Source organism: Homarus americanus, unplaced genomic scaffold (assembly GCF_018991925.1).
Source record: "Homarus americanus isolate GMGI-L3 unplaced genomic scaffold, GMGI_Hamer_2.0 scaffold23578, whole genome shotgun sequence".
In the NCBI taxonomy this organism is placed as follows: domain Eukaryota; kingdom Metazoa; phylum Arthropoda; class Malacostraca; order Decapoda; family Nephropidae; genus Homarus; species Homarus americanus.
This window is the reverse complement of record NW_024733231.1, coordinates 3,042,521-3,062,074: the sequence shown is the minus strand read 5'-3', so window position 1 is coordinate 3,062,074 and position 19,554 is coordinate 3,042,521. Positions and strand designations below refer to the sequence as shown.

The window sequence follows — 19,554 nt, the reverse complement described above, 5'->3', positions numbered from 1 at the left end:
AATCAGTGAACAAAACAATAAGCTACAGACACACTACCTCCCTAACACTCAAGACGACTGACTGACTGTGGCCATAACTCACATAACTTAGTAAAGGGAAATACTCATTATTGAACTCCTCCAAGACTGTGTTGAGTCGTGTCCGTATACCAAGTTTTATTGAAGGCTGATTGTATTTGTTTGAATTATCGCATGCACAGTTTTGATGCACCGATGGAGAGTATTTCCCAAGGCTCGAACCACTGATCCTTAGGATAGGTGGTGAGCGTTGTACCCACTCAGCCGCCACATCCTTACCAACTGATAGAAATTCCAGATTAACGAGTGTTTGGAGATATAAGTGGTTAATGTTTTACGGGGAGCGACGGTAAAGTCAGTCAGTCAGTCAGTGAAGACGCCATACTCATGTCTAAGGGATGGCTACCATTTTCAGGATGTCTTTGTGACTCTTTATTATGACACGAAAACTGGGTGTCACACAAACTAAAATTAATTAAATAACTCCTAACTAAAAGTAACCTAATACCTAATTAATCTAATTAAATATCAGTAATTAATTAGCTGGAAATAGTAACTATCTAATATATAACTAAAACCAATTAATATAAAGTAAGATTAACTGACAGTAAATAAATGTAGAAGGTTTGGAGTGGACAGGTTCAGTTGAGGTTCAGGGGCGGTAAGATCCCAGAATCCCCGACTGCTTTGAGGCGTCTATCCTCCTCCCAACCAATGGGAGATGGAGAAATCAATAAATGGAAGGGAGGAGGAAGATGCTTGGGGTTTATCACCGTGATGAATGGTGTGCCGGAGGACCCGCGCCGGCCAGGGATCACCAGGACTCTGACGGGGTGATTTTTCCGTCTCCGGCGAAGTCAACGAATTTAGTGGTGAAATGTTATCCTGGCCAACCAAGGAGGAGAAGAAAGAAGAAGAGGAGGAAGAAAAGAGGCGGCTGTGGCGGCCTGCTTCATTTGGTAGTTTACGTCTGTCGTTTTCTTCGAGGATATAAGAAAGAACAGAAGCTAAGGTTGAGTTTCTTTCGCGACGTAAGTTACCTCTCCTGACTTACTGAATAAGAGGAATTTTCTCTCGTGCCTCCGGCTTCTCATTGCACCCCCGGCTTTCACCAAGTAGGTATTCGTCATAAACACAGTCGACGAACTGTTACAAATTAACCTTGTTTGTAATAGTGATGTTGTAGAGTAGTTTATGTTGGTGTACCACCTCGTACTGTGCCTCACCTGTGTGGTGTACCTCGTACTGTGCCTCACCTGTGTGGTGTACCTCGTACTGTGCCTCACCTGTGTGGTGTACCTCGTACTGTGCCTCACCTGTGTGGTGTACCTCGTACTGTGCCTCACCTGTGTGGTGTACCTCGTACTGTGCCTCACCTGTGTGGTGTGTGTGGTGCACTGTGCCCTGCACTGTGCCTCACCTGTGGTGTGTACCTCATGTACTGTGCCTCACCTGTGTGGTGTACCTACTGTGCCTCACCTGTGTGGTACCGCTACTGTGCCTCACCTGTGTGGTGTGTGCACTCACCGTGGTACCTCACCTGTGTGGTGTACCCTGTACTGCCTCACCTGTGTGGTGTACCGCGTACTGTGCCCCATGTACCCTCACTGTGGCTCACCTGTGTGGTGTACCTCGTACTGTGCCTCACCTGTGTTATGTACCGCGTACTGTGCCTCACCTGTGTGGTGTACCGCGTACTGTGCCTCACCTGTGTGGTGTACCTCGTACTGTACCTCACCTGTGTGGTGTACCTCGTGCTCTGCCTCACCTGTGTGGTGTCATGGAGATGTGAGGCGGGAGAACCATTGTCATGGAGGAGGGTCGCTGATGTGAGGAGGGAGACAGGAGAAGGAAGAGCTTGTTGGGGGTGAGGTTGCAAGGATGTTAGGATTTCCTGGAGGGGGGGGGGTGCGGAAAGACTCGGGATATCCATGCGGTAATGCGCGATTTACCCAAACTTTCCCGGAGTTCGTTCCGAGGGATCATCTGCGCCGTGGACCCAGAGACACCTTGGAGGGCGCCCTGGGTAGAGAGAGAGAGCTGTGGGGGTGATGGGTGAGTCCCTTATTCAACATTCCTGTGCAGCAGCAGTTTTTAAGACCTGGTCGTAATTCTCACAGAAAACTTTTTACAAAATGATACGAAATCAAATCTGAAGCTTAATAAAAAAAGGTTGGACTGTTTTTTTGATGGAATTTTTCTTCGAGTTTAGAATTACATTACCATTTGATCTATACCCTCGTGTGTTTGTATTTCAATAATTCATTTAATACAAACCGAAGCCAACTCGAACGATGGTGTGTTTTGAAAGTGACTCAGAAGCTGGCGACACAGAGAGAAAGCGTAAAAGTTGTGTCAGTGGATTTAAGCCGTGAAAGTACAACAAAAGTAATGGTAGAGGATACGGACAGGAGGCAACATAAATAAGATGACTGGAACACTTTGCACCACAAGTCTTCAACTGTGAAAAGACAAGAAAATGTACCCCAAGAAAAAAAAATCTAAAACGAAAGAGCAGGAAATGTTGCAACAGAAGATTTTAGCAATGAAAGACACCCCCCCCCCTCAAACTTGTTTCGAAGGCTTCAAAAGTAACGGCCAAGAGGAGTCATTTAAAAAGCTTCAGCAACGAGAGAAGGAAAGTCATAGCACGTGGCTTCAACAGTGAGAGACAAGTAAGAAGGCTTCAAAAGTCAGGGACCATCACTAGTTGTGTCTCAGCAGGTCAGGGCAGTGGTTGAAGCACCAGTGTCAGTAACAACACAGCATGAAGCACCAGTGTTAGTAACAACACAGCATGAAGCACCAGTGTTAGTAACAACACAGCATGAAGCACCAGTGTCAGTAACAACACAGCATGAAGCACCAGTGTTAGTAACAACACAGCATGAAGCACCAGTGTCAGTAACAACACAGCATGAAGCGCCAGTGTCAGTAACAACACAGCATGAAGCACCAGTGTCAGTAACAACACAGCATGAAGCACCAGTGTTAGTAACAACACAGCATGAAGCACCAGTGTTAGTAACAACACAGCATGAAGCACCAGTGTCAGTAACAACACAGCATGAAGCACCAGTGTTAGTCAGTAACAACACAGCATGAAGCACCAGTGTCAGTAACAACACAGCATGAAGCACCAGTGTCAGTAACAACACAGCATGAAGCACCAGTGTCAGTAACAACACAGCATGAAGCACCAGTGTCAGTAACAACACAGCATGAAGCACCAGTGTCAGTAACAACACAGCATGAAGCACCAGTGTTAGTAACAGCACAGCATGAAGCATCAGTGTTAGTAACAACACAGCATGAAACACCAGTGTCAGTAACAACACAGCATGAAGCACCAGTGTCAGTAACAGCACAGCATGAAGCACCAGTAACAACACAGCATGAAGCACCAGTGTTAGTAACAACACAGCATGAAGCACCAGTGTTAGTGTAACAACACAGCATAGCACCAACACAGCATGAAGCACCAGTGTTAGTGCATGAAGCACCAGTAACAACACAGCATGAAGCACCAGTGTTAGTAACACAGCATGAAGCACCAGTAACAACACAGCATGAAGCATCAGTGTTAGTAACAGCACAGTGTGAAGCACCAGTAACAACACAGCATGAAGCACCAGTGTTAGTAACAACACAGCATGAAGCACCAGTGTTAGTCACAGCATGAAGCACCAGTGTCAGTAACAACACAGCATGAAGCACCAGTGTTAGTAACAACACAGCATGAAGCACCAGTGTCAGTAACAACACAGCATGAAGCACCAGTGCCAGTAACAACACAGCATGAAGCACCAGTGTCAGTAACAACACCGCATGCAGCACCAGTGTCAGTAACAACACAGCATGAAGCACCAGTGTTAGTAACAACACAGCATGCAGCACCAGTGTCAGTAACAACACAGCATGAAGCACCAGTGTCAGTAACACAGCAAGCACCAGTGTCAGTAACAACACAGCATGAAGCACCAGTGTTAGTAACAACACAGCATGAAGCACCAGTGTTAGTAACAACACAGCATGAAGCACCAGTGTTAGTAACAACACAGCATGAAGCACCAGTGTTAGTACTGGTACAGCAGAAGACAGCAGACTCTGGGCCGGCTGCAGCAGGAAGAACAGCAGGGGGGATTTTGAATTAAGGGAGAAAGAGCGGCGGAGGCAGCCACTGGAATTTACTGCTATGGCCGCCACGAAGAGACTCGACTGTAAATGGCACTGTACGATTTTTGTCCTTCTTCATGTAGGCAGAGGAAACGTGGAAGTTTATGACCGGGCGACGCTGTTCTCTGCACCGTGGAGGCTGACAGCTCAAGCCCAACTCCGAGTTAAAACTCCAAAAATCGTAAGATCAGACGTTGGTCATGTGGCTCTCTGTAGGCTGACGCCCTCAGCCCAGCGATCACCAAAGACACCAGCATGGACTGATCTAAAGTTATCACATATCCTTCACAGCAAGGATACGGAGAACGTTAAGTTAATATCCAGAAATCATAGCGTTGGGCAGTAGCTGTTTTTACTCTCGACAGCGGGGAGAAAGTTGAGGCTGGTGGAGACGCAGCGCTCTGACGGAAGGTTTTATCTTCCAGAAACTATGGGTAAAAAAATGGGAGATACAAAAAACCCTAAGACCATAACTCACTGAGACACGATGAGAGAAACATTAACACCAGTTTATTGTCCAGCAGGAGGATGTCCTAAAAGTGGTCTGGGATATGTGGAAGAAGACCAGTAAGGTTCTGGGTGTCGGTGAACGTACATACAGCTGCACCAGAGTCTTTTGATGGTGAGTTACGATCTTCGCTGGACCAAGAGGAGCTGGAGAAGGAAGGAAGGTGGGAGAGTGGGAGAGAGGGAGAGAGTGTAGGTGTGATGGTGGTAGTGGAGTCGTGAGTGGAGAGGGAAGTCACCGACGACGTGGGGCTTAATGTCTCGCCAGGAACGACGGGGGTACGCCATACAGACACAAACTTTAGTCGTAAATATGACGTACTGGACTGAAAGGGGACAAGGTCTATTCTCTTTGGTATAAAGGTGTTTATTGTTGGAGTTTCACGTCTGTTATATTGTGGGTGTGGCGTGTAGGCTCAGATTCTGGTTACGTTAGCAGCTGATGGTCTGTGGGTGTTAGTGTGTGTGTGTGTGTGTGTGTGTGTGTGTGTGTGTGTGTGTGTGTGTGTGTGTGTGTGTGTGTGTGTGTGTGTGTGTGTGAACTCATCTTGTTTCCCTGATTAATTCTTTAGGATGGTGAACATAAAGTGTTAATCCTTATAGTGTGTATGAATATAATTATCTGGGGTATTTTAGCAGCAGCGGGGAGTGGATGCTTATACAGTATAACGTATAATAGGAATTTCTTATGAGGATATTTGTCGTGAGGATGAAAGGCCGGATAGACAGAAGCAGTAGAGATGAGACACACGGTAAACATCATTACGAAATACACTACACCCGACCCAGAAGGACCTTGGCTGATGCGTTTTTGTTTTGAAGCTGTGAGTTTAACCTTTGATCTGTTAACCCAGAAAAAAAAAGAAGCTTACGAGTTTTAGAAGTTATTATTATTAATTTATATTTGTCAGGTGTACATCGTAACTCGATCTGTTCCCGAGTCCTGATATAAATGTAAATATTCGCCCATCTACCAGCTAAATGATGATCTTGTAAACCTTGAAGTTTCCGAGTTATTGCTCCTGACAGACATATTTACCAGACGACGACACTGACCGCTCGACTGAAGGCGAATCCGAGGTGCCTTAAGCCAAAAGGAAAATCGACATAGTTGTGTGCAGTAGAATGTAAGTTATTGCGCCAGGAACACTGTGCCTCTCAAACACAACATTGCAATAATAGACACCCAGAGCTTATGTGTGGACTCCCGAGTTAGCAAAGCGCCGCCTCTGCCTGAATTTAATAGTGCGAGAAGGTTTTCATCATTTTTGTGCGCCTACCTGAAGCTTCTGCTGTAAAACTGTGTTTGTGTTTAGACTGTAAATGTGAGTCGTGCCTTAATGAATATACCTAATACGTTGAAACTTGTGCATGGAACAGTGTAATGTAGAGACGTGTTGTCCCCCCCCCCCTCACAAAGTTGTTATAGTGTAAACAACTCACACACACACACACACACACACACACACACACACACACACACACACACACACACACTAATGTTTCTACTCTTCTTATAATACAAGTTTATTCATACATAAACTCTAATGATATATTTTGTTTATTTTCAGGTAAGCAGCACAGAGGTCAAGTTGTCCTGCCCCACACTGAGGAGGACAAGGTGTTGGTGACGCGTCTTGGCCGAGGACATTGGTATAGTGAGCTCATGTCCGTCGTATACAGTATACAGGTATATACATCAAGTTTGACGAGGTGTGTTTGTTTCTGTGTATAAGTTTAATGAATATGCATAACGTATACATATCCGGTACATTGTTTTGTAGTGAAGAACACAATGTTGGCGGGAGCGGTCGAGTGGATACTGCACTTGCCTTTTGTCCTAAGGGTCGTTGGTTCGCTCCCAGGGTACTCTCCCAGCTGTGAATGGGTACTTAACTTTACAGCTGGTATAAATGAAGATGGTGGAGTGCAGTGCTGGCCTTGCTGACTCCTTGTGTACTGAAGAAAAGGCTTAATCTGTACTGTAGTTTCTTCTGTCTGCTACAGCACTCACCCCAGCCTACTTTACTACAGACTTCAGTGAGAGATTTGACTCGTCTCTTGGTGGTTGTGATCGTAAGTCACTAAGTTTATTCTCCCACTCTCTCCCATCACACGTCCCTATCCTCCCCACCCATACGACTCACACCTCCCCATCCACCCATCCATTGATCTCCTCGTCCGCCCATCTACCCCTCATCCTTCTCCCAATTCATCCACCTACTCAACCCAACCTACACCTCGTCATCCACCCAATCCATACCACCTCATCCACCTACCTTCACATCGACCTCTTCATCCTCCTACCCCCTACTGAGAGTCAGGCGAGTTTCTTCACGGAGATATTTTGGACTGCCCAAGACTATTGATTCTGGACGAAATCCCTTTGGCCCGGAGCACTCGGAAAGTTTGCTGCGCTTGTGAACGTCTCAGGAGGGAGGGAGTAGAGGAAAAGGGGGGAGGAGAAGTGGGGGGAGAGTCGTACATATAGGAAATCTATAAAAGTTGTACAAATAGTTATATCTTTATCTACCAGGAGGTTAAGTAAATCCCGTCCGTCTATTCTCTCTCTCTGTGTCTCTCTTCCTTGTTCTCTCTCTTCATTGTTCCCTCTCTTCATTGTTCTCTGTCTTCCTTGTTCTCTCTCTTCCTTGTTCCCTCTCTTCCTTGTTCTCTCTCTTCCTTGTTCTCTCTCTTCCTTGTTCCCTCTCTTCATTGTTCTCTCTCTTCCTTGTTCTCTCTCTTCCTTGTTCTCTCTCTTCCTTGTTCTCTCTCTTCCTTGTTCTCTCTCTTCCTTGTTCTCTCTCTTCCCACTATCGCCTCTTCTCCTCTCTACCATCTCCTCTCCTCTTCTCCTCGATCTCCTCCTTTCACACCTCTTTATCTGTTGTCTCTTCTCAATCCTACATTCTCTTTATTCTTTGTTTATTCATTTCTTCTCCCCTCTTCTCTTCTTCTCTCCCTCTCCATGTCTTCTCATTATACATTCCCCTCTTCCTTCTCTCATCATCGCCTTCACTTTCTCTCTCATTTCGATTTCTCACCACTTAATATTTTTGTTCTCACTTCCTCCATTTTCTTTTCTTCTCTCCTTCCATCCTATCCCATCTCTCTCTCTCTCTCTCTCTCTCTCTCTCTCTCTCTCTCTCTCTCTCTCTCTCTCTCTCTCTCTCTCTCTCTCTCTCTCTCTCTCTCCTTCCTTTCCATCTACCCAACCTACCCCTTTCTGCCCATTCCTCCTTCATTTCCCCCCACTATCCGCGTTTCTCTCCTTCCTTCCTTTCCTGTTTCCTTCTTCCTTTTCTCCCTCCCCCCACCCACCCACCTCCACCCCTCTCCATAATCTGTACCCCCTCAGTTTAATACAGGTACAGTACATAACGTCTCCAGGGCACGCGTGGGTCCTGGACTGTATTAATAGTGTTTATGGCAGTAAGGGGCAAGGTGGGTGTGTGTGCAATGTTGTGTGTGTGTGTGTGTGTGTGTGTGTGTGTGTGTGTGTGTGTGTGTGTGTGTGTGTGTGTGTGTGTGACGTCACCCTCTTCCGGCCACCCCCCTCCCATCATGACGTCACCCTCTCCAAGCCACCCCTCCCATCGTGACGTCACTGGTTAATGGTCGTTCCTGAAGTAGATTATATTGTCCAGTGTTGATCTGAATATAAATAATCTTTCTAGTTGTTTTTCTTCTTTTCCTCGTTTATCCATCGTTCTATCTCCCTTCTTCTTGTCCCTGTGTCTCCCGTGTTCGTAGCTTTCTCTGCTTGTCCTTGCCACTTCCTTCTCCGTTAATTATCTTATGGTTATTCCTGTCTTTGTGTCTTATATTTTCCTGCGTTTCTCTTCTTCTTCTTGTAGTTCTTTTTCTTCCTCTTCTTAATTTAACTCCCCCCTTGCATATTTTTCGTCTTTCCTCCTTCTCTGTTTCTTCCCGTCTTGCTGTTGTTCCTCCTTCACTCTCCCTTCCCTCGTATCTAACTCCATCATCATAATTATCACCATTTATCTCTCTTCTCCTTCTTTATCTCTTCCCTTACTTGTCTCCTATCTCTTATGTTTCCCCATTACGTTCTCCTCTCCCTGTGTCTCCTCCTTCTCTATATCTCTATCTTGATCTCCTCCATTCTATGTCTCTCACTTTGTCTCTCTCCTCTATGTCTATTTCTGTCTCATCCTTCTCTATGTCTCTCCATCTTTATTTGTCTCTTTTCTTTTTTCTCTCTAGTTCCTTCCTCTTGGCTCCTTCTTCAGTGTTATTTCCTTCGCGTCTCTCTCTCTCTCTCTCTCTCTCTCTCTCTCTCTCTCTCTCTCTCTCTTTCTCTCTCTCTCTCTCTCTCTCTCTCTCTCTCTCTCTCTCTCTCTCTCTCTCTCTCTCTCTCTCTCTCTCTCTCTCTCTCTCATGGTAACAATTCTCCATAATTACATTTTTATTCAATATCCTCCGGCCTCTTTTATTCACTCTGCTCTATCTATCTTTCGCTCTCTTGATTGGTCTCTTCCCATTTATCAACCATTCACCTTTCTCTTAGTTATTTCTCTTTTCCTCTTCCTCCCACCACTTTTTATTTCTCGCCCCTTGTGTCTCCCGCTTTTATTCATCTCTTATTTATGTGCTCTGCTTTACTGCCTCTTATTGTTATTATCTAAACCTTTTTCACTTTCCTCCTCCTCCTCTTCCTCCTTCTCTGCCTCCTTCTCTCTTCCGTTCTTCCTCGTTCTTCTTTCATTACTTTCTATCTATTTCTTCCATCTCCTTTTCCTATCTCTTTTTTTTACCTCTCTCCCTGTTGTCTCCTCCCTTCCTTTCTTTACTATTTTCTCCTTCCTCCCTTTCTCTACTCTCTCCTCTCACTTCACTTTCTCCTCCTCAGGGTTTCTTCTCTCTCTCTCTCTCTCTCTCTCTCTCTCTCTCTCTCTCTCTCTCTCTCTCTCTCTCTCTCTCTCTCTCTCTCTCTCTCTCTCTCTCTCCTCCCCTCTTCCTTCCCTCTGTCCTTCCTTCGTACCCTCCTCCTCCTCCCTTCCCTTCATTCATTCTTCCATCCAACTCTTTAACCCTCCTCCTCCTCTTTATCCATCCCTCTAACCAACCACTCTCCCTTCCCTCTCCCCTCCTTTCCTCTCCTACCCTTTCACAACATCTCATCTCAGTTCCTCCCCTTTCCCATTACGACCACTTCTCTTTCCCAACACGACAACCTCCTTCTCTCACCCCCCCCACTCCCTTTCTCTCCTCCCTATCTTCCCCCCACCAGGACAACATCCTCCCATTTCCCCTTCCCATCACAACCCCCTCCTCCCTCCCCTCTTCCCAGCACCCACCACTCTCCTTCCATTCCCCCTCTTCCCCCCCCTCTCCTCCCCTCCCCTTCCCCAACACTACCCCCCTCCCTCACCCAGCTCTGCCTCGGTGCCAACTTGCCCCCACCCACCACACAGTGCCACAGAGAGACACTCATTTCCTAATTCCCTTCATCAGGGTTAAACTGATGGTATTTTTCCCAGCATCCGGTGTACTTACTGGGTGGTTGATGTACCTACACACAGACACACACACGCACAACACACACACACACACACACACACACACACACACACACACACACACACACACACACACACACACACGGTTAAAATAACTTTTTGGTGGGTCCACTGCAATATTAACAGAATTCACTCAAATGAAATAAAGATTTTTTTTTCCTGTGTGATTTTTATGGAAATAATAATTGGTTAGTTTGTTTGATGTAATCTGTGTGTGTTTATTAACTGCCCTTTTGTTTGGTTCTACTTGTGGCCTGTTTTTTATTAATGAATGTAGAGGAGAACTATGAGAGTTAGTATGCTTGTTTGTGTGTGTGTGTGTGTGTGTGTGTGTGTGTGTGTGTGTGTGTGTGTATTGTCACTATAAACGTTAATTATCACTATTAACGTTAATCATCCTTAATTTAACGCTAATTGTTACGTTACTTTTCACAGGTGACGTTAATTGTCTTAGTGACGTTAATCCTAACTAGTGACGTCGTGTTTCTCACTTAGCACTGTCGAGGTGTGGCAGCGAGGCTTGTGGGAGCAGGCATGCTGAGTGTCATGGTGCCACATGGCTCTATTTGCCCGCCCTCCCATGATCACTTTGACCTTGGCACTCATTCAGCATACGTCAGCGTTACCAACCCAGTAGTTCAGTCTTCATTGTTACCACATAAATCTACCACGATGTGATAGGATAGAGGAAGGCCAAGGCTGGTCAACTATGAATAGAATATTTTTCTAAATGAAAACTTAGGAATATTTTTCATTAGCTGAAACATTTTCTTGTGAGAGGTCCCACTTCGCCAGCACTGTCACTACTTTGTTTTGCTTGACTGTTGCGCTTGAGTGGCAAAACCTAACTGGAGACGCAGGGGTGTTGTGGGGACGTTCATTCACTGTTTAGTCATGTATTATGGGAACATCTCACAATTGCATGTGTGAATTGTTTGCAGCTGCCTAAGGAGACACTCCCTTTCTTGCCGAGGACAGCGAGGATGCCCTTTCAGGACATGCTTTCTTGCGTCATTAACCACCATCTAGAGTGTAGGACACCTGTAAGGACGTCTCTTGAGGCACTTAACTGACCAGGACCAGATCCTTCCCACTGATACCCCTCTTGTTTGCCTTGCTGCTTGGAGGCATTGTGGGTCTGTGCACGCACACTTTTTTGTCTCGAGGCAAAGATTCAAATCCCTGCGGCTCCAGAAGCTTGTTGTTGGCGAGTGAGAATATTTTACATGTCTTTCACACTCAGAACCTTCCTGCTGGTGTAGCTGACGCGGTCGTCGCTCTCTTGGCTGTTACGTTGGTCGTGTTGGTTTTGATGCTGAGTCCGTAACCCTTTGTGGTCCCGAGATATATATTCTAAGCCTCGCCATGCCTCGGGCTTATTTGTTTACGATTAAAGTCTTACACCTGCTTAAACGTCAGGAACCCCGCAGGTAAGCGGTGTAATCATATGCTTATCAGAGAACCTGTTTGCTTTGAGACCGTTTATATAACCCTTCGTGACTGTGGGGCGTACGTCGTAACAAATTAAATTATCTAACAAATATCAGTTATCATGGCACCTGCAGATGTTGACTGCGTGTGTGTGTGTGTACTGATGATGCCACGACCTCAACCTGCTCCTGCTGCCTCGTCCTCAACCTCCTGCTGCCTCGTCCTCAACCTCCTGCTTCTGCTGTTTTCTCCCAGGTAGTGAGCCACGGTAACCCTCCGCTGTTCTCATCTCAACTTACCTTCCTCGTTGTCCTGAGTAATTTTTTTATGAAACATTTTTGTCGTTAAAATTACAGAAACACTTCCGACGTCAAAATGAAGATCACAGAAGCTGTCAGAATATTCGGATATTTTCCTAGTCTAATTTAATGCATTTGTCTGGCATGCACAAGTACAAGGAGAGGAGTGAGAGGGTCACACTTTTTCATCATCGTGAACGTGTTACATTATTCTGTCACACACACACACACACACACACACACACACACACACACACACACACACACACACATACACACACACACACACACATACACACACACACACACACACACACACACACACACACACACACACACACACACACACACACACACACACATACACACACACACACACACACACACACACACACACACACACACACATACACACACACACACATACACACACACACACACACACACACACACACACACACACACATACACACACACACACACACACACACACACACACACACACATACACACACACACACACACACACACACATACACACACACACACACACACACACACACACATACATACACACACACACACACACACACATACACACACACACACACACACACACACACACACACACACACACATACACACACACACACACACACACACACACACACACATACACACACACACATACACACACACACACACACACACACACACACACACACACACACACATACACACACACACACACACACACACACACACACACATACACACACACACACACACATACACACACACATACACACACACACACACACACACACACACACACACACACACACACACACACACACACACACACACACACACACACACATGTTTATCAACTCATTTCTCTCCTTGTTATTTTTATCTCAGTTTCATCAACTTGATTCAGCGTCACAGCTCTCTCCCTCCTCCTCCTCCTCCTCCCCGACGCTGCAGAGCCGTAGAGTGGGGTCCCTACCTCTTGTTGGGGTACCATTAAACCCCCCGCCCTCTACCACAGGAACCCTCACCCCACCCAACCACCCACCCAACCACCCACCCAACCACCCACCAACCCCCGACCATCCCCGTCACCTCTGTCACTCTCCCTACTTACTCACTACGTCTGTCTTTATCCGTCCCCACTCGCTTCGCCTATCCCTCTCTGTCCCCACTCACCACGTCTGTCTATCCGCCCTCACTCGCTGCGCCTATCCGTCCCGATTCACTCGCTACATCCGTCCCCTCTCGCTTTGCTTCTCCCTCTCTGCCCACACTCACTACGCCTGTCCCTATCCGCCCCTCTCTCTTCCCACTCACCATGATCCCACTCACCACGACTCTTCTCCCTCTCCACTCACCTTCAAGGCCAACCCACCTGTCAGACACAGTGCTGCCAACCTTCTCATGGCTTCCTTGATGTCTCACGGTGTTATTGCAGCTTATAGAGACTCAAGACCTGTAGTAACCTAACCTAACCTAACCCAGACCTTATTTTAACAATGTTTAGCCATAATAGCTCACGCCCTTTGATGCATCGTCACTACAACCTCATAGATCCATAAGGCATAAATCCTTTAGCGTGTATTTATAAGCGATCTAAACGTTTATATGAACTGAATACATGACCCCGGCTTTAAATCCATTCATTGATCGTCACATCACAACGGCCCGGGAGCAATGTACACTTCGACTTGGGGGAAGTATTGTTGGCTCTCTTATATTACCACATTACACCGAAGCAGAATAGGAATTTCCACAGAATTGGCAGCCATTTGGTAGACGTTGTTGAGTATATGTCTTAGTTTAGCTAGTATAACTATAAATTGAATTGCGACGAAATGGCGACACCCAGTTGATGATATATGTATGAACGCTTGCTCTGGGTACACCTGTGTGTGTGTGTATGTGTGTGTGTGTGTGTGTGTGTGTCCCAGCGTGATTACTGTGCCTCTTGCTTATTGGCTTAGGTAAACAGTAGCCAGCAAGATCTTGAGCGTGTCTGTGTGTGTGTGTGTCTTGTTGACAAGTTCAGTGACAAGATGGGGTCTCTGTGCTGACTCTCTGTGTAATGTTTACACTCTCTCTCTCTCTCTCTCTCTCTCTCTCTCTCTCTCTCTCTCTCTCTCTCTCTCTGTGTGTACTCGTATATATAACTCTCCAACACTCTACAACAAGCAACAGTCACCCAGAACCGGACCCCCCCCCCCCATACAGACTGTACTGAGCCACACAGGTCTTAAGACATACAGTTCCCCACATGTCTAGAGTCCAAACACATAGTTCTGCAAACTTCCAAAAATTCACACATCAGGATCGCCAGACACGAAGGCCACGAGACAGGAAGCTTTCACACACGCAAAAATTTCACACACACGATTTTTTTTTCTCAGTTATCTAAACCTCCAGACGCAAAGTTCTTCTCACGTTCAGAGATTCCAGCTACACATTTACCCTTTACACAACCTTCCAGATAAGGAAACTTACAGACACATAGTTTTTCAGATATGTTTACTCTCATGCATAGTGTTCTTTATGTATACTAAATTCCTTGTAGAAAAGTTTCCAGATATCCAAGTAATGTATGTATCGCACTTTGAGATATACAGCTTTACAGACAAGTGAATTTCCAGACAGTCGTACACTCTGCCAGACATTCAGACCGTAAAGCATAAGAGCGCTGCAAACTCTCTTCTGTTCCAGGTGTAAAGATTTCCAGTGTTGCAAAAATATCAAGTACAAACTCCTCAATATACCTCGGCCGTATTGTTTCCCAGATCTGTTTAACACAGTTGGCCAGATCTTCATACACATTCCTCCAGATATCCAGACCGGCTCATCCGGTTTTCTTGTCCCAGACCATCTAACACAGTGCTCCGGACATCCATATATACTAACATAATTTTCCAAATATTCAGACCATCTTATACAGCTTTTCAGAGACCTAAAGTTTCAATCAGTCTTTTCAATACCACATTCAGGTGTCCAGACATCTATACTGTCAGCACATTCTTTTATATATCCAGACCTTGTACACGACCCTTCCAGAAGCTCAACCCATTATTTAAATAGTTCTTCGGACATACCAACCCTCAGACACCATGTTTTGTAAACAAGAAGTCAGTTTTTCTCTGCACCGTGGCCACCCACAGTGAACTCCAAGCCCAGAGAGTGACGAGGACACGGGTGCGTCCCCAAAAGGTGGCTCCCCGCTGGGCCCCAACTCGTGGACAGTAACCATGACCACGGAGGCCTTGTTGACATAGGGGCCCCCTGTGGCACGGGTCCTTCGGACACAGGCCTCCCGCGGCATGGTTAGTGGGTTCCTGTGGACACAGAACCCCCGCGACACAGGGAGTGGGGTCTTTGTAAACATAGTTCGCCTCGGGACCATAGTACGTGATGCGAGGCTTTTGTGCTCATTCTGTTGACACCATTAAATGAATCGTCCAGGCCATTTACGCTTGCATTTGGTAACGGATGGTGAGCTTTAAGACGGTAACGAGGGCAAGGCGAAGAAAAGGGCAAATTCCATTGGAGGAAATGAGATGAGACTGAAAAGAAGACGAAGACGTGAGGAATGCGTGATGACGCAAGTGATATAAATTATTTCGTCGAGTGTCGTGTCAAAGAGACGCACGGAAGTAGAAAGAAATTCTACAACGTTACTTGATACTCTCGCACTTTTAGCAGATGGAGGGGTGCAAGCCTCTCTGTGACAGGTGAAGTTGCCTCGGAGATTTCTAGTGGCAGACCTTCAGAGACTTCATGACAGAAAAAGATATGCAGCTCCACTTGACAGACAGGTGGGTACAGCAGCAGCGACCTTGACCCTTGGGAGGTGAGGAGCACCTGTCACCTGTCTCTCTCCCCTCACCCGTCAACTTATTCATCATTGCGACAGGCGAGGAGGAAGGGGGCGCTGTCGTGGGCGGGAGGCAAGAGGTGGTGGGGGTAACACTAACTGACTCTGACGTGGTATTTTGGGACAAGGTTGTCACCCATAATGTGATAGGAGAAGAGGACAAAGATGAAAAGGAAGAACAACAGGAGGAAGAATAAAGGAATATGAAGGAACTGAAGGTTGAGTTGAAGAATGAAATTAAGAAAACAAAAGTATGGTAATATAGACATGGAAAATACTGCAAGAAGGAAACACTATAATTAAGGGGCATGAACTGAAGACAAACAGATGATGGAAGAAAGAATGAAAGGTGGAGAAAATCTTATTGTTTAAGAAATAGGATTTTTTTTTGTACAGTTAGAAATAATGTAACACTGGCTTGATCAACACTATTATTATTATTATTATTATTATTATTATTATTATTATTATTATTATTATTATTATTATTATTATTATTATTATTATTATTATTATTATTATTATATTAATCCATTGCTATTGTTGTTGTTTTCGTCATAACATCAGTACAGCAATAGTTGTAATAGTAGTGGGTATCATTGGTCATCAGTACGTGTGTCAGGGATCAGTGAGCTGCACCTGTCCGACACGGCAGGTGACCTGGTTCCCACGACACACACACAGACAGGCAGACAGACAGGCAGACAGACAGACAGGGCTCATTTTATCTGCAGACTTTATTTTCCTGTCCCCAGTGTTTAAAGGCGATTTTTTTTGTCCCCAACACAGCAGACACCATTATATTTGTCCCCAACACAGCAGAAACCATTATATTTGTCCCCAACACAGCAGACACCATTATATTTGTCCCCAACACAGCAGACACCATTATATTTGTCCCCAACACAGCAGACACCATTATATTTGTCCCCAACACAGCAGACACCATTATATTTGTCCCCAACACAGCAGAAACCATTATATTTGTCCCCAACACAGCAGACACCATTATATTTGTCCCCAACACAGCAGAAACCATTATATTTGTCCCCAACACAGCAGACACCATTATATTTGTCCCCAACACAGCAGACACCATTATATTTGTCCCCAACACAGCAGACACCATATTTGTCCCCAACACAGCAGACACCATTATATTTGTCCCCAACACAGCAGACACCATTATATTTGTCCCCAACACAGCAGACACCATTATATTTGTCCCCAACACAGCAGACACCATTATATTTGTCCCCAACACAGCAGAAACCATTATATTTGTCCCCAACACAGCAGACACCATTATATTTGTCCCCAACACAGCAGAAACCATTATATTTGTCCCACCAATCCGTCTGTCGTATGGTGAAGGGGCCGTCACGTGAATGCCCAATTAGAGGATCCAAAGGGTGGCGTGCAAACACCCCGAAGGCGGCCACTCCCTCTCTCCTACCCTCTCCTCCCTCCCTCTCCTCCCCACCACTCCCCTCCTCCCCACCACTCCCTCTCCTCCCCCACCACTCCCTCTCCTCCCCCACCACTCCTCTCCTCCCCACCACTTCTCTTCCCCACCACTCCTCTCCTCCCCCACCACTCCCTCCTTTTCACCACTACCTTTCCTCTTCACCCTCCTTCTCCTCCGCCTCTCTCTCTCTCTCCTTCACTCCCCGTCTCCTCCCATTCCTTCTCCTCCCTCTCTCCTTCACTACCCGTCTCCTCACCATTCCCTCTCCTCCCCGACCCTTCAGAATCATCACACCATCTCTCCCTCACCTCTCCCTCACCTCTCCCTCACCTCACCCCACCCCTTTCTCACCACTCTCAGCTCCCTTCTTCATACGCAGTTATACAGTCTTATTACACACATTGTATATTAAATGAAACAATTATTGCGAGTTTCACTTTGTATACTGCTTATATAAGTTGAGGATATGAGCAACTGTGTGTGTGTGTGTGTGTGTGTGTGTGTGTGTGTGTGTGTGTGTGTGTGTGTGTGTGTGTGTGTGTGTGTGTGTGTGTGTGTGTGTGTGTGTGTGTGTGTGTGTGTGTGTGTGTGTGTGTGTGTGTGTGTGTGTGTGTGTGTGTGTGTGTGTGTGTGTGTGTGTGTGTGTGTGTTTACTTGTTTTCTTGGCACTTTCTTCTTACCTTCTATACCTGTCGTACTTATCTCCTCCTACTCCTTCTCTCTCTCTTTCTTTATTGTTTTTTCTACCCCTTGGTCCATCCCTTGCAAGAGAGAGAGAGAGAGAGAGAGAGAGAGACAGAGAGAGAGAGAGAGAGAGAGAGAGAGTCACTAGGGTGGTGACCGGAGGCTCTGACTTACACGATTATATACTAAGTCTGCCCTATGAAGTCACTTGAGAGATACCGCACTCAGCCACACGCAAAGACGCCACCACCTCTCCTTCATCCAACAGTATTGCCTCACCCACCACCCCTCCCTCACCAACCACCCCTCCTTCCTCACCCACCACCCCTCCTTCCTCACCCACCACCCCTCCTTCCTCACCCACCACCCCTCCCTCACCCCTCCTCCCTCACCCGCTGAGAAACAGAAGTAAACAGGAGTGAATTACGGCATTTTAGCTGTGGTCCCTGTGGAGGTTGTCAGGGGGAGTGTAAGTCAGGGCGGGGGAGGGGCAGTAGTGGTGGCGGCGGCGTCCTAGGAAAGGTCCTCAAGAGCGGGTCATACGTAGAAAGGAAGGAATGGAAGGGAAAAAGGAGGAGAGTAAAGAAGAGAGGTGAGAGGGAGGGGAGAGGAGAGGAGGGGAGTGAAAGAAGGTAGGAGGTAAAGCAGATGATAGGTGCTAGGAGTCAATATGTAGATGAGGGTAAATATATAAGTGTGAAGAGCATTAGTGGGGGACAGGTTAAGGGTCACCTCTGTGTTAGATGTGGATTATGGAGTTTATAAAGGTCTGTGGGGAAGGAGGAGGAGGAGGAGGGCGAGGATAAGGAGGAAGAGAGAGGGAAAGATGGAGGAGGAGTACGAGGAGGAGGTGAGGGAAAGAGCAGAAGGAGGAGGAGGTTGTAAGGGAGAGTGGGTGATGGGGGGAAGGGAGACAGAGGGTGAAGAGGAAGAGACGAAGGAAGAAGAGGCGAGGGAAAGTGAAGATGAGGAAGAGAAGGAATTTTAGGTATAGAAGAGAGTGGGTGATAGGTGGGAGGAGGAGATGAAGTATGGGGAGAAGATCAGGAGAGAGGAAGAGAGTAGGAAAGGAAGATGATGGCAGGTAGGAGGAGGAAGATAGGGAGGTGAGTGAGAGAGAGAGAGAGAGAGAGAGAGTGTGTGTGTGTGTGTGTGTGTTTAAGACCATAACATCCTTCCTATATTAATAATTCAAAAGACTCCGTAACTTATGTAGGAAAAAGAAAAACATGAAAAATATATAAAAATAAAAACAGAATAATTTATAACACGACTTCGTTTACAAAATTAAAACAAAACAAAAATGGACGTGTGAGCAAAATATAAACGCAGAAAGAAAGTGGAATCTGGCATTAAGAAATATGTAATGTTTATATGTGCAGTATGTTGGTGCTAGGGCAAGGACACACACACACACACACACACACACACACACACACACACACACACACACACACACACACTATGAAGGCCCTAACATGCTAAGAGGTAAACAGGAGGGCGGTACAAGACAAATACCTCGTATGAATAGTCGTG

The 19,554-nt window shown here is 46.1% G+C and overlaps 1 protein-coding gene across 1 annotated transcript; it reads left to right on the top strand.

Annotated features, from left to right (window-relative positions):
* Positions 1 to 2,312: 2,312 nt before the first annotated feature.
* Positions 2,313 to 14,903, top strand: LOC121869477 (SUMO-specific isopeptidase USPL1-like). Its single transcript, XM_042370830.1, has 5 exons — positions 2,313 to 2,372; positions 2,743 to 3,102; positions 3,491 to 3,628; positions 3,726 to 4,093; positions 14,705 to 14,903. The coding sequence occupies exons 1-5, from the start codon at positions 2,313 to 2,315 to the stop codon at positions 14,901 to 14,903; spliced, it is 1,125 nt and encodes a 374-aa protein (XP_042226764.1).
* Positions 14,904 to 19,554: the final 4,651 nt, after the last annotated feature.

Bases quoted from the DNA above. Each gene is read 5' to 3' on its own strand.
- LOC121869477 (XM_042370830.1), top strand. From the start codon at position 2,313: ATGGTGTGTTTTGAAAGTGACTCAGAAGCTGGCGACACAGAGAGAAAG. The intron at 2,373-2,742 runs GTCAGTGGATTT...GTGTCTCAGCAG, and splicing joins AGAGAAAGCGTAAAAGTTGT to GTCAGGGCAGTGGTTGAAGC. The intron at 3,629-3,725 runs GTAACAACACAG...GTAACAACACAG, and splicing joins CAGCACAGTGTGAAGCACCA to CATGAAGCACCAGTGTTAGT.